The sequence below is a fragment of the Xyrauchen texanus genome, chromosome 38 (assembly GCF_025860055.1).
Source record: "Xyrauchen texanus isolate HMW12.3.18 chromosome 38, RBS_HiC_50CHRs, whole genome shotgun sequence".
NCBI lineage: Eukaryota > Metazoa > Chordata > Actinopteri > Cypriniformes > Catostomidae > Xyrauchen > Xyrauchen texanus.
In genome coordinates this window covers 2032960-2049077 of record NC_068313.1, presented here as the reverse complement: position 1 = coordinate 2049077, position 16118 = coordinate 2032960, and the positions used below count along the sequence as shown (strand labels likewise).

General features: G+C 40.7%; 1 protein-coding gene across 7 annotated transcripts in view; it reads left to right on the top strand.

Annotated features, from left to right (window-relative positions):
* Positions 1–425: 425 nt before the first annotated feature.
* The window catches only part of LOC127632189 (elastin-like), a 90159-nt gene continuing 74466 nt past the window's right edge, over positions 426–16118 (top strand). For 4 of the 7 annotated variants that reach the window (XM_052110785.1, XM_052110782.1, XM_052110783.1 and 1 more), the window contains exon 1: positions 427–723. In XM_052110785.1, coding sequence (XP_051966745.1) covers positions 651–723 — 73 coding nt within the window. In that variant the 5' untranslated portion in view covers positions 427–650. Of the gene's footprint in view, positions 724–16118 lie in introns of all 7 variants that reach the window. The other 3 variants (XM_052110788.1, XM_052110787.1, XM_052110781.1) reach the window with 2 other exon arrangements.

Below are 16118 nucleotides of genomic sequence, written 5' to 3'. Positions count from 1 at the left end.
ATGTATTACAAAGCATTCAACATGCCCTTCAAAGAACAATAGACTTAATTTCCCCCAAGACTCTTTAAGACAAACATTGGTCAAGTTTCCTTTTAACTGAACTGTCACCAGAAAAAAAAACTGAGCAGATTTTCTTGGATGAGAAACATCGTATCTACTTGAGGATTAGTGCTCGGTGTGAGACTTTTGATTGTAAGGCCATGTAAGCGATGGGGACTTTATTCCTCTGCTCACATAAAAAATGAGAAATCCTCTTAAAATCCATGCAAATTTCTGGCAGACAGTGGAATTCTTTTTGGAAGAGAGAGTGGGAAAGCTGGTCTCTAGCTCTCCCTGTGTCTCCTGTTCTCTCTTTTCCTTCGTCCTTCCCTCCCCTCTCTCCCATATTCTTTCTCTCTTTCTCTGGCAGCACTCAGATTTTTTGGCAAGAGTGATCAGAATAAAAACAGCAACACCAGACATAGAAGAGAAATAAGTGCAATGATCCATCGAAACAAAGGCTTTGCCCTTTCTTAATTACGTGTCCAGTATCATTTCTTTTTTTTTCCTTCTTCCCCTCTTCATTTTTTTTAGACGTTTTTGAAGTGGTAATTAGCTCTTGGAGAATAAAACCATCTGATTTGGGGAGGGCCAGTGCATTTTGGGGCAAGATGGCTAGCAGGAGGGTTGCGTTGCTCCTCGGACTCTTCCTCAGCACACAGCTGAGTCCTTCGCTACAAGGAGGTAGGTGTGCACTTTGATGGCTCATATAGGAAATCCTAAGATACATTACCTGCTCAGGAGCAACCTAATAGGCTTCCTAATCGTTTCCTGCACATTTGAAGACATTATTTTAGATTTTCAAGTGTGCATGGTGCAGAAAGCAGAGTTAGAGGACTTTGTGTGAATCTGATATGTGCTATAGGTGGTTACCTTTATGAAATGCATAGTGATTTTTGTCATACATGTTTGCTGAGGTTAAGGGATGTTGCTTTATGGAGATCTTTATTTGCTAATAAAATGCTAGTAGTTGCAAAATAAAGCAATGAGTTTCATTATATTTGTGTAAACCCTGCTAAAAGACCAGTTTAACCTGCGTACAATTCCATTATGGTCTAAGCTGGTTTATTCAAGTAAGTGCTGGTTTGGTGCTTAACTAGATGGTAGAGCATAGCTATGCTCTTATCCAGCAAAACATAGCTGGTGAAACTGGTTGACCAGCATGGTCTTTCTGATTAAGCTGGTGTGCAGACACCAGCACACCAGCATTTCATGTTATGGTACCAGCACCCAAAACACAACATAAGAAGGTGATGAGTGCTGGTCTTTTCATCAGGGTACATGGGAGGATGACAACATCACATTGCCATGACATCTTCTAAATACTCTTCATTACACAATCCTCCAAAATAAAAAAGATAACATTAATTCAGACAAAAGTTGACGTGTCATCCTTCACATTGCAAAAATTGCCATTGTTTACTGCAGTATCTGGTCCACATTAATGGGAAACAATTTGGGTGTTGACATTAACATATTCATATATTTGTATATGCCTAATAATATCCAGGTCATTTCAAACCTAATGTCCCATGGAAGGACTGTTTTTTCCAGAGAATAACATTTCTAGAATAAATAAGCATATGATACCAATATATAAGCAGTTTCTTCTTCTATACCAGCATTCAGAATTTTGTATTTTATCATATAAGGCACACATCATTTTTGTACATATACTACATTTTTTTCACGAGTATTTCCACTACATGACACTACATTTTAAATACCTGTACTAAACAGTATGTCCTTATATAAATATATATTAGCCTTATATTAGTGTCCTGTCTTTTGTCAGCTCCTGTTAAGGAACATTTTTGAAAGATTCAAAGCTTTTAAAGCATATCATTGTAAATAGTACAAACCACCAAATACAGGCTGCTGAGATTTTACAGCAAAATGTCATAAACTTTAAAACCAGTTACAGATGTTATCACAACTTCTCCTGCATTGGAGGCCATTCCTCTCAATTTTAGAATGTTTGTGTGGTTGACGGATTGGGTTGTGATTAATTTGTTAATCAAAAACACAGTACTGCATTTCTAAAGACTACAGTTGGACTACAGTTGTCCATGCAATTGCCCATTGAGTCAGAGTCTTTGGCTTTGTGTATGCTGCATGCTGTTCCCGTCTCTCCAAAGCCTTGCTTCGCGAGTACGAATGCAAATTGTGGTACAGAGGAACGCAATATGAGATTAGGAAGTAAACAAATCTTAGTTGCAATTTTGGCCCCTCTTTTTAGGTCGCATTTGTTCTGATGTTCTTGGATGTGTGTGTCTGTGCAATATTTAGCCATGATTGGATAGCATGTGAGTGTCTGTTCCCAGTTTCCAAAAAAGATAGAATTTTTCAAAGCGATTTATTTATTTTCTCAAAATACCTTATTCAGCTCTTGCTGATGTATGTCTTTCCAGGCTGTTCCTAAAGCAGACCTCTCTCAGCACGTTTCACTGATGGTGAATTAATTTATTGTGGAGAAATACTGCTGTTTTTGCCTGTGAGGATTTGTTACTGAGATTTGTTTTCCATAAAAGCCACTGGTTCAGCATCTTAATTCCGGTGGTCTGCTATGTTAATTTTAATAAGTTTAATTAAGTTGGAGGCCATAAAAAGCTCAGCTATTTCCTCTGTACTGTATGTCTGCAGCTCTGTCCAGCTCTGGCATGACAAATTGCAGGTCCATTCGATCCAGGCTTGTCTGTAGGGCACCTGTTATGTTTGTGTGCCGAGAGTGAAAATTGGCTGTTTCTTGTCAAAAAGCCAATCGCTTTGAAGACCAAACTAGTTAAAAATCACCCCCAATAGAATAACTCAAGCTAAATGTACTGCTGTTTTTAGGGCAGACAACCTTTTATGATCAATAAAAGTCAAAAGTTGAGTGCTATCGGAAATAAATAAATAGCTTTTTGAGCGCATTATTATCAGATCACCTCTGTATTGGATAGTGACCAAAATCTACCTTTGAATTTCAAAGTTCAGAACATCTGAGTTTGTTTGGACAGCTCACGCAGGTGGAATGTTTTCTCTGTCTTTTTTGGGCTGCTACATTGTGTTTCATTGAAGACCAGGGAGAAGGAAGATATTTCAGATCGTTCCTTATGACCTCATGACAAAGCACATTTCAGTGAGGAACCATGTCCACATAAAGTCCAGACCAGATCCTGTGTCTGACAGAGCCCATATTTGTCTGGTATAAAAGCTGTTCAGGTTGGTTTCTGAACAAATTATTTGGTTTTAAGTGCAGCTCTTTGTATAAATCTTGGCTCAGTCTCATCTGGGTGGAAACAGACGGGATGCTCACTTGGACATTTACCCTTACTGGTGTGATGAGTTATAGGTCAGGTGAGAATCTCTGGGCCTTGTGAAGTTATGGTGTCTTCTGTCACGTTGCATTTTCTGTGATGAGTTGTCTAAATGCCCCTTTGCTTATTTTTTGCTTAATGATCTTGATCACCATTGGTGATTGAGGTGCATGGCACAAACCCCTGCTGAAAAGACAAGCTCATAACAGTACTTCCATGCTGGCACAGGCTGAATAGTGCTGGTTTGCTGCTACTCTAGCTGGTAGAGAGGCAAAGTATTTCTGTCTAAGCTGGCTGAAAAAGTAAGTCTTGCTGTTAAAGTAAGTTTAGAAGTTTGGTAGTGACCAGCAGAGCTACAAGAATGCCATTTGGATAAATTGTCTTGGAAGCAGAAAGCTCACATCCATGCACTACCCTGACCCTGTAATGCTTTATTCTAGGGCACAAGAGCATCCACTGAGAGACTTCATACTAAAACATATAGTGTTACAAAGCATGCAATAACTGGGATCCCAGAGTCTCTCTGCCTTATTAGAATTGGTATTACATCTAGAATATCTAAACAGTTGATAGATTGTTTAAGCATAAGTTTTCTCCTTAGTTTTATACTTGCTGTGAATGTGAATCAATCATATTTGCTCAGTATTGGATAACAGTGCCCTTCAAATATCCAATTCCCAATGCACTCTAAGTCCTTGTGGTGGTGTAGGGACTAACCTCTATCTGGGTGGCAGAGGATGAATCTCACTTGCTTCTGTGTCTGAGACATTTTACATTTACATTTTACATTTATGTATTTGGCAGATGCTTTTATCCAAAGCGACTTACAATGCACTTAATACAGGGACAATCCCCCAGGAGCAACCTAGAGTTAAGTGCCTTGCTCAAGGACACAATGGTGGTGACTGTGGGGATCAAACCAGCGACCTTCTGATTAACAGTTAAGTGCTTTAGCCCACTACGCCACCACCACCACTCCTTGAGACGTTGAGCACATTACCGCAGAGACCTAGCGCTTGTGGAGGCTTCACACTATTCTCCGCAGCATCCACGAACAACTCAACATGCGCCCCACGAGAGCGAGAACCACATTATTGCAACCACAAGGATGTTAACCCAACATGACTCTGCCCACCCTAGCAACTGGGCAATGGGTTGCTTAGGAAGCCTAACTGGAGTCACTCAGTGCACGAACTTGTGTCTGGATTCGAACTTGTGTCTCCTGGTGTGGTAGTCAGCGTCTTTACTTGGTGAGCTACCCAGGCCCCCCCTTCAAACATCTTTATTTTTTGTGTCTTAGTGCAGACACATTCTGTAGAGTACAGCACTGCAGACACGGCAGGCCCCAGTGCTTTCTCCCGCAGCCAAAATAATTAGGGAGTTTTATGACAACAGCTATTAATGAGAGAGGTGGGCTAGGGCCAAGGCCAAATTAAAGAAAAGAAAAACAAGGTCTTGCCTCCTAATCTCATAATAATTAAGAAGCACTTCTTTCATGCAGCAGTGCTTGAAATAAGGAGAGCAATTCCTAAAAGGAATTAATGTCTTCTGGGGTGTCTAGTGGTATGTTGATGGATTTGAACACAATGTTTGCCATGCTGTCTACTGACTAGGGCCACTGTCAATACTGTAATCCCTGTGGTGTGCAATGCATAAAATATTTTCACAAACTATAGCCCTGCTTAAAAGGCCAGTGTAGAATTTCCATGCAGGTCCAGCCTGGTTTATTCTGGTCAGTCATGATTTGGTTCTGGTCTAGCTGGTGGACCACGATAGTCATGCTTAGCTGGTGATGCTAGTCAACCATAACTGTTATTCTGATGAAACTGATGGACCAATTCTTGTTGATTAAACTAGTTAAGAAATCGTATTGGAACACCACCAGACTAGGGGTAGGAATTCTAAGGAATGCTTCTGGCGTGATTTGGATTCCACTTAATGATTAGAGTTCTGCAGCAGCAAAATATAAAAAGAAACCGTAATCGTGACAATGCGAACCATTTGGCCTGATGGTGGGAAAGCGCATATTAAAGAATCGTAAATGAAACCGATCACCATAAAAATATTTTTCACCAGTATTTTTCATTAAATGGAACCTGTCCTAAATAAGAACCATTCTCGATTCCAAGCCCTGGAGACCAGTTTCAAAAACACAGCATACTGTATGCTGGTGACTGACAAAGCCGCACCCTATATGCAAGTAAAAACAATTTGGATAATACTGTAGATGAAGCACACTATAAATTGTACCAGAGCAGGTCTGTATTGGTGATGTGAATCATGTACATCCCATTTGGGACCCTCTCTCTGGTAAGTAATATATCTCCCAATGTTTTCTGTTCTACAATTAGCAATACACCATATATTCTTGTTGACTGATATGATACGCTCTATAAGTGGCCTTGTGCAGAGGGAATAGCATAGCCATGCAGAGACAAGGCCTCTGTAGAATGTTATACAGTGACCTCAGCTCTCAACGCCACGCTCTACTGGGCTCCTGGAGTGTTGGCAGCAGCTATGTAGGAATGCTAGCAAAGATAAGAGGCTTAATTTAGCTGCATTAATTTATATCTCCCCCTCATTCACAGTCTGAGGCTGTTAACAGATCTGACAATTCTTTGGCATTCTACCATATCTTTGGCATTTTGAAACAAGGCTCACTTGCCACACACTCACATACCCAATGGTCACCAGTCCATTACTGGATAGCGTTGCTGGGAAATCACTTAGCAAGATATCAAGGCTATTCTATGTAATGTAAGGTTATGTGTGTTTCGTTCAGGACTGTATGAACAGTGAGTGTTTGAATTTTACAATCTCCATGTATATGACTCTTTAGAGTGGAGACATGACCAAATGGGCATTCTAGGTAGATAGCATGAATGGCTCCATTTATAGTTATGTTAACAGCAATTTAAGTGAGTTAATGGCAGCTTCAATGGTCTTATTTACAATAAAATTAATTTGCCTGATTATGCTGTTCAATTCTTAAATGTCTTGATGATAAAAGCATAAACTAGCTCGGAAGACCAGCCGTCCAACCAGCTGAAAACCAGCTTGGCCAGACAAGGAGACCAGCTAAACAACATAAAAGCTTTTGGCTTTGTAGAGCAGCTTTGTTAGCATGCAATTGCACCTACAGAGGAGCACATTGGAATGTTTTTTGCTCCATAACCACAAATTCCAGTAAGGGTAAATGTCAAAGTGAGCATCCCGTCTGTTTCCACCCAGATGAGACTGAGCCAAGATTTAAACAAAGAGCTGCACTTAAACCAAATTATTTGTTCCAAAACCATCCTGGACAGCTTTCATACCAGACAAATATGGGCTCTGTCAGACACAGGATCTGGTCTGGACTGTATGTGGACATGGATCCTCACTGAAATGTGCTTTCTCATGAGGTCATAAGGAATGATCTGATATAATCTTCCTTCTCCCTGGTCTTCAGCAAAACACAATGTAGCAGCCCAAAACAGACAGTCTCTTTTAAACATGTAATATTGGTAGAGATAGGGTCTAAAGGCTTACCAGTGTTTCTCATATTAACATATTCCATCAGTAGTTTTCAGCTGGTGGGTTGTAACCCACAAATGGATGTCAAGTTTGTCCTGATATGGTTGTGCAAAAAAAAAAAGGCATTAGTTGCAAAACATAAAATGCATCTAACAATAAAATAGTGCAAACTTAGGATACAACATAAAAAGGCGTATCAACTCAAAGGAGGAGAAAAAGCTTCCCATATCTGTCACGAACCCCGCTCCTCTGCCCCATCCCCGCTTTCGTCGCACGCACACACTCCCTCCACGAGCTTACACGCTCGCTTCCCTCCCTCGAGCTCACACGCTCGTTCCGCCCCCTCGAGCTCACACGCTCGTTCCGCCCCCTCGAGCTTCCACGCTCGTTTTGCTCCCTCGAGCTCACATGCTCGTACGCTATCTCTTCCCCCGAGCTCTCGCGCTCGTTTTGCTCCCTCGAGCTGTCCTGCTCGTACGCTATCTCCCCCCTCAGGCTCTCATGCACGCTCCTATGGCCAGAACATTATGACCACCTGCACTCGTCTCAATCACCCCTTTATTCGTTTCACCTGCACTCGTCTCATCACCTTTCATTGTTTACACCTGCACCTTCCCCTATAAATACCACAGCACATCCGTTTCACGGGTGTTGGTTATTGTTCTAGTTTACCCCGCATCTTCGCCCCCCGCTAGTCTCGTCTAGTTTTGTACTCCTCGTTTACCCCTTAGCTTGCCAGCCCCCCTAGTTCCCCTGTCTTTTCCTCTCGCTTGTCTTGTTTGTATATTGATTCCGCGGCTTCGACCTCACACTCCCTTTGACTTCTCTCTCCCGGATTTGCCCCCTTGTTTATATCTTGATTCCCCGGCTCTCGACCGTACGCTTTCCTCGACCATTCTCCATCTGGATTTTCCCCACTGTACCTTCGCCTGCTTTTTGCAAATAAAGCAGTTTTGATTCTCATTGTGACTGTCTCGTTTTGTGTGTGTGTGTGTGTGTGTGTGGGTTACAATATCGTTTGTTGATGACATCAAAGTCCGATCAAACTCATACAGTATGTTGCAAATTCATCTGTAATTTGGTAGAAACTAATTAAAGGAACTGCCAACATGGACAGGTTTTGTGACATGCCCTCATCTGTGAAAAGTACAACAAAACTATTCAAAGTAAAAGAAAATACTTGTAAACTTTGATATGGTTTGTGCTGACCATAATGAGTTTTGTGTGGTGCATTACTGACTGCCGAAAACGTGAAGCTATTTTTTACCATTGGTCCCCACTTAATGTCCCATGTAAAATCTGGGTCCTGATACAGACTGACTGTAATAGAAGATTGCAACCTCTGGAGTGAATGTTGTCATTGATGTTATATTATTATTCTGGATGGTTAAATGAGAATATTGCAAGACTGTGCTTTCTAAAGTCTTGATGCAAACTCCCACAAGCTGGCTTTTAACAAATTTGATTTCGTATAAGCAGTATTTACTGTAATATTGAATTTTTTCTCAGGGAGCATCCTAATTGAAAAAGAACCACAGAAAAGACTTGGAACACTCTACGTAGGCATCAAATACAAAATAGTGCAGCTCATGCGAAGCATGACCTACAATTGATTTCAATGGAGTGTGGAGTTAGCATGTTGCTAAGTTAACAATGTGATATTTTAACTAGCATAAAAATACACATTTTGCATTCTTGGAAATGCATTCAATCTGCCCTCAGATTTGGCAGAAACAAGTTTTTTTGCAACCAGGCCTGCATAAGAATACAGAATCACTATAAATATGTTTTTGAACAATTATATTTACGTAGCTCATTATAAATATTGCTGCAGTTTGCTGGTGAAATGAACACTTGAGGTGCTACAACATCGACTTTTATTCCCTTTCAAACAAATCATAAGTAAAACGGCAGATTTTCACGATCATGATGATAATTTTCACTTGCAAATAAGCTTTGCAGCAAATTTGCGGCAAATTGTCCATTGTTGCCAAAGGTTTGCCAAAGGTTCACCACTACTGGTGAAGAGCTGCAAACTTCTGGCAAGCATTTGTGGTGAATCACATGCTCATTTGCATAAAGAGCATCTAATTTGTGACTAGTTTAGATTTTTTTGTAAGGGATGCTATCTTATGACATCTAAAAAAATTTACCGTATGAAAAGTGTTACATATTATTGTTTGCATTACTTAACCAACTACATTTACAAGCTTGTTTAAGTGCGCAGTTGCTCAATTTATAGAGTGTTACTCTTGCACAATGCAAAGGACCAGGATACGAGTCCTGAAGAGTTTACAAGTCGACGTGTCACAGAAGCACCATAAAATTACGTGGCTGCTTCAGCAATTACATTTTTCATGTCATGTTTGCTTTTTATGATACTATCGTTTAGGTTTAAGGTTTAGGGTATTATTTAGCAAAACTAGATAGAGCATTAACCTTAAAAACCTCATCTTGGGAAAAACACTTCTAACTCACTTCTAGTGCTACAGAGTGCACATTTCACCTCTTAACTGCTGTGATGAGTGTTATGAACCAAGTAATATCATTTTCGCACCATAATCATACTGCCTACCTTATGTAACAGTATTTGTGTAAGAAGCACAGTGATGCATAAAATGTTGTCTATGCAGTCAAATCACTAGGTTTTGGAACAGATGTTGAACAGAACCTTTGGAACAATCAGCTCAACCTTTTCTTCAACTGTGGAACCTGTAATGTTTTCCTTCCATATTAAGTCTTCAAACCATGCCTAATGGCAAATCCATTACGATTTCAGTAAACCAACCGACGTGTGCTTCTGTCAGTTCATAGCGATCGCTCTACCACCGACTCTCCACACAGTCTGGCTATTTAATAGCACATTGCTCATATTGTTTACAAAATCAAGTCCTTCTAATCTCTCTGGATGAGAACTTTCTGGAGGAGGCCTGTGTTGGTTTAGTGGAAAAAAATCTGAGTGGTTATCTCAGTCTCTGTCGTTTGTCAGGTTAGGTGAGACCTTCTAAGACAAGGCAGTAAAATCAGACTTCCACCTTGCCTTAAACCCTTGAAAAAAGTAGGCCAGTCTGCGCATCATGTGTTTATTTGCCTTCGCATTCCTCAAAGTTAATGTGCTCTCTGCAGCGCAGTTGTGCGACACCACAGCTTGGGCTCACGGCCAGCACGGAAAGAGAGAGTGAAAGCAATGAAGGGTGTTTCCTATCACAGAGATTTACTCGTCTAATGCTCAGGCTCACATCCTTCAGCTGTTCTTTATCCTCCTTTTTTATTTTCTTCAAGATAGGAATCTAAAATCAAGATGTGACAAAATGTAGGCTTACCTACCACAGGCTCAGCTAAGCCTGTGGTCTTTGAGTTCAAAACCATGGACATGTATGAAAATAAAGCTACAGAAATAAATAGGCCTATAATGCAATTAAACATTCCTCAAGAATTGGATTTTCTCATGAAATCAGGCTGATTTACAATGTTGCATGAATACAGTGTGGTCCAAAAGTCTGAGACTACATTGAACATTTTTCCCCATTTAAACAGAGAGTTGTAGGAAAAATTTGAAGTTTTAAAAGTTATGAGGTCAAATGAAAAGGGAATATTTAAGATTCAGCACCATTTCAAGATCATAATCAAATTACCACATTTTTGAGATTGACAACATTAACTTCTTTTTCCATTGAAGGACACCAGCTATCTGGAATAATGGTGGATAACATGTATTCAATTTGAAAATAATGGAAAATAGAAACACTATTCACTGGTGGTCTCAGACTTTGGACACTATAGTATGTGAATCTATATTAATCCTGCCTAAAATCTGCATTACATCAACTGTCAACATGATTTATCCAACGCACTGTAGCTGTAATTGTATTGCATTAGTATGTATTCATTCAGCCTTTAAGCAACTTTACTCCTTTGATTTGCCTTTTTAACAATGTCAAGACATGTTGCATAATGTAATCTATAAAAGAAACATTCCTTATTATCTTAAATTGTCAGTCATTTGCAATGGAGCGAGATGCTTTGAGTAACACATTCATTAATGTGTTAATTAGCCGTGACCTGGATCCAAATCAAGCCGTCCCACACAGAGAATGGACATTTAATACAATTATTTTGTTTTGCCAAACAAGTCATCCAAACAGCCCTAATAATCCCCTGTGTCAATCAAATGACCATTAAAAGGTTTAGTATAAGACTAATTCATTTATAACCTTGTGAATTCAATTACCGATATAATTTCGATTTCTCAAAATCATAGCTTTTCATCAAAGAGTCCTTAATGAAGGGCTGTAATGAAAGATAAATACCAGTCGCACTGGACTATGACTACACTCATTAATATAACAGTTTTTTCACAAATCACAAAGTTTCCAGGTTCTAACTTCTAGATATTCTTCCAGCTTGTATTTGGTTATTCTTACTGCTGTTTTGTTTCACCGCATAAAAACATTGAATGCAGCAAGTAGATTGAAGCAACGACCACATTAATCCGAATACCGAAATCTGAATAACGCGTTTTCATTTTCAAAACACTCTCCGTCCACTCTGCCTTTTTCAAATGTTTCCGAAAATGTGTTAATCCATTCATAAAATGTATGAAAATGCTTAAATCTCCGTACTGCGCATGCGAAAAATCACTGTTTCATGTACGATCTAGAATTCAATTGTCCTATTGTTCCACTGTTGGACACTAATTCTGAGTGAACTTTCCATCACCTTTGAAGGAATACAATGTTAAGGTTGTTCAAAGTAACATTTATCTTTAATAACACTATCAAAGTGGATATCAGGCACAACGACGCTGCTACAACATGTGCCGCCATCTTGATTGTTTTGGGTTGAATGGATCACAAGCTCCATCGCATGACAACAAATACGTCTCTGTTTTCCAGTCCACACTACAATGTGAAGACGGCGTTTTCAAATTTACACACTTGGGAGTGCGTTTTCAAAAAGCTCAGTTTTAACTATCAAAAATGCCATCTCAGTGTGGACGGAAGGCTAAAATGTAGAGAAAAACAAAGGTTTTTAAACGAAAATACGTTAGTGTGGATGTAGCCTCAATTTGAAAGGGGATGAAGGAAACCAAAACAGGCCTCAACATGATTGATTAAAAACAAGTATGGAACTTGGTGAAAATAAAACAACTAAACTCAAATGTACTTCAAGCTTTAATTGCTCCGATGGTAAGAAAAAATTTACTTATATTACAGAATTTATTTACGGGTCAGGAGGCATGATTAATTGCATTATCCTTTAAACATGTTATTGTTTATACAATTATTCACACTTAACTAACAGGTTAAATCGACATTAAATCGCCCTACTCTTAATGCATTATATACTGTCATAAGTAATTGTAAGCACAATAATGCATTATAGTTTAGTGTACTTTATGTACAGTACATGATATATTAAACTTTACTTTACTGGTTACTAAACTTGTTTTAATGAATGATACAGATGTCTTTACAGGTGTAACTATGAATTGGTAAGTATTTTAATGTATTATAACTGTGGATTTAATTATTTATGAGTGCTTCCAACTGAATATGAGGTGTATAATAAGACATGATGAATGCATTACAATACCCTTACGCAGTACTACAGTATACAGGTATACGTCTTTCACTGAAAGTTGTAGCCATACATAGTATTTAAGTATATTTAAAATTAATTATGTCGCAATTCTGATATTTTGTGAACGAATTTAAAATCTGTATCATAGACTTTAATGCAGGTGTTTTGCTACAATGTGCACTGTTTCTAAAGGTCATTGGGTGCCTTTCAGTGTATTCTGCTCCCTACTTCCAAACACTAAGAGTATGCTGAAGGTATTTAGGAACAAACCTGCTCTTACCACTCAACACAGGAAATCCTCAGTTTGATACTGATATGAGACTGTGACAGAGTTACCACAGTGATCGGTCACTTCATGTCCGGCTAGAGGCTCTATCTGCACAACCAATGGATGTTGTTTTAGATTGAGCCCTGATCACTATCACTCTCTTCATTCCCTCAAATGTTCCGTTGAATGCAAACAGAGCCCATTTTCTGGGTGCACTCAAACACATTCATTAATGAATAGGTGATGGAAGTCTAGGTTTCTGTTGTAAATGGAAGTGCAACGTAGTGCAGCGTAGTTCTAGCGGAAAGACTAGCAGCTGTACACCATCACTTCATTAGCGGGGTAATTCCTAGCCAATCGCATGTAAGCCATTGCTTTATAAGTCTGCTCACAATCTATCACATTACTGTTTCAGTGCGCTAAAACACAGGCAACCTCCGCCACCCCACCACCACCAGCTGAGCCCTGTCCCACACGGGGGTAGGCTCCTCACTCCTTTCTCCTATCTCCGGCAGGATATGACGGTTCCGGGCACAGCTCCCTCGGACCGCCGGACGGGGCCTACGCCAAAGAGAGAGACATTACTTTCTGTTTTACATTTATCAAATAAATGGCATCTTAATTTCACTCAAGCCTGCGTGTCTTCCCGATAGAACCTCCATTCCCTGATGTAGGGAATGAGACATTGTGAAGCGACACTAGGGGACTTTCCTGAAGGCCTCGGTTACCTCTGAACTTGAGAAAAGGCCAATGAGAATTTGGCAGACAGAATTTGCATGTCCCTCCCCTGGACATACGGGTATAAAATTAGGGAATCGTGGGTCTGTCCATTCAGGTTTTGCACTGAGGTGCAGAGAATACAAAAGTAACCTAGACGTTCCCCGTCTGTCGCTCACTTCAACGTTGTGTCGAGTGAAGCGACACTAGTGGTCCCTATTCTATCACGCCATGCGCTGAACCGTGTACGTGCGCTGTTGACGCAGATGTAGCAGGCAGTTGCTTGCCAAAGCAACAGGCTGCGTCAGACTGCACATACCCTTCCCCAACGCCACATAAAAAATCTTCATAAACTTTTTAGGCTCCCAGCATCCTGGAGGGAGGGAAAAAAGTGACGTCCCAAGCATGGGAGCAGGCCACGCCAGCTGCACATTTACTCTATGCGAGAAATATATAGAGAGAAAAGGTGCGGCTGGCGCAACCTGCTCCCATGCTTGGCTGGGGCCATCTTAACGCTATCACACACATCGGGGAAGGCGCCTATTCTTTCAGGGGGAAAAGTCCCCGCGGAGACCACCACCTTGGGGGAGGTAAAGAGTGGTGAAATACATAACAATGCCACGGTGGTAGATCCTACCTGCTGAGATGGAAGAGTTGCTACAAACAAGGCAACCGGGGGACAGCGGGGACTGCCGAAGGGAGGGGGTCCGCCAGTAGGGGGACCGTACAGCAGAAAATACACACAGGGGGATTAATCCACAAAGGCCCATCATGTGGAGCACCTATTCCAGTACAGAGTAATTTTTAGTACACGTTGTGGGTCTAGTCTGGAAATTCCTCTGCTGAATTCGTGGACCAGAGGGCTAGGGAGGAAGAACATCCAGGGCGCGTGAATCTAGTGGACTCTCTAGTGGAGAAAAGAGTGCACGTGATCACCTCAGTGGAGGGGAAAGGCGCTAAGTGCAAGCGGAACACCCGGTCAGACGTTCCGCATTTCCGAGTTCTACGTGCGGACAAAGAGCTACTCAGAACATTTTAAGCTCTGTGTGCAGTCCACATAGGTACGCAAAGCACGCACCGGACACACCGATGAAAAGGCTGGGTCTGCCTCCTCCTGGGGCAGCGCTTGCAGGTTCACTACCTGCTCCCTGAAGGGGGTCATAGGAACCTTTGGCACCTAACCCAGTTGCGGTCTTAGGACGACATGGGTGTCTGCCGGACCGAACTCCAGGCAAGTGTTGCTGACAGAGAACGCTTTCAGGTCCCCGACCCTCTTGATGGAAGCGAGTGCGATCAGGAGGGCCGTCTTCAAGGAGAGGGCTTTGAGCTTGACTGATTCTAGTGGCTCGAAGGGGGGTCAGCCTTTGATTTACGAAACACTTTTAAACACAAAGATAAGGTGCAGTTTATCCTTGCTGTTTACAAAACTGATGGTTTAATTCACTTAAGCAACAGAATTTGTGCAACAGTTTGGAGAACTTTAAAATGTTTAAGTCCTGCATGCATTTAATGTCTAAGAATAAAGTGAAAGTGCCTTAATACTCTTAATATGTGCACAGTAACTGTTTGTAATATTTAGTTAACTGCGAGAGTTCACGAACGGTTAATCTATTATTTGTTGGGACTCAAGAATAAAGAACTTTTATTGTCATGGATCTGTCAAACACAAACTCAGATTAGCAGGGAATAAAGTGCACAGTGAACTATGAGCCTAAATAGCACAATACATAGATCTTCAAATGATAAAATCACATTGAAGTTGAACAATAATCATCTGTCACTGCCTGCAACATAGTAGGCCTGTTCTTAATCCATTGAAAATGTGTAATTCTACCCGGACAGGTTTACTTTCTATGAGGCAGCAAACGCTACGGTTTATAAACCTTTTCGGGATACTTTGATTTGTAATGATTCAGCTTTTAACTTGTGTAATTACTGTCTACACACCAGAGCAAAAGGGGGGGAACACTGGCTCACCGTTTATCAAGAGCTGAAATTTTGCCAGGTGAAAAACAAGCTGGAATCATGTGTGACGGTCACATTAAGTCCTCTTTGCCACCTGAATTCATCAGAATGTCAATTTGTGAAACGAGCGCTGAAAAAGCTTGATGCAGCTGCAACAAATGGTGAAAGAGAACACAGGTGTCTCGAGATCCATTAATAAATATTGAAGTTCGTTTTAAGTTAACAGAGTCTAACAAATGCGACAGTGCTGCACAAGGAATTGTAAAACAGAACGCAGGTGTCTTGAGATGTGTTTATAAATATTAAAGTTATTTAATGCAACGTTCCTGCACGGTACACTGAAAAAAGTGAGTTGTGGCACAACGATGAAAATGTCCATCCAGTGCATGCTTGCATGGCCTGCAACTCGCCCTATAGCCTACTTGAAAAACTGACCTGAACCTGGCCCAAAACCTGTAGGTTTGTCAGGTACCTTCAGACTCAGATGGGGTTGAAGACCTCTAAACACGTGCAAGATTCGGTTGAATGGTGATTTTGGTATTTGAATACTGTGCACATCCCTATATAATGCATGATTTTGGATCAGTTCATAATTCAAAAGTACATATAACTTGCCGTGTAAGACATTGCTCCAAACTTTCTTTCCGTCAATTGAAAAATTCATCCAAATCTGCCAAGTGTCCTGTAGCGCATAAAGGTGAACTTTGTCACGTCATGGGGGGATTCCATATTTT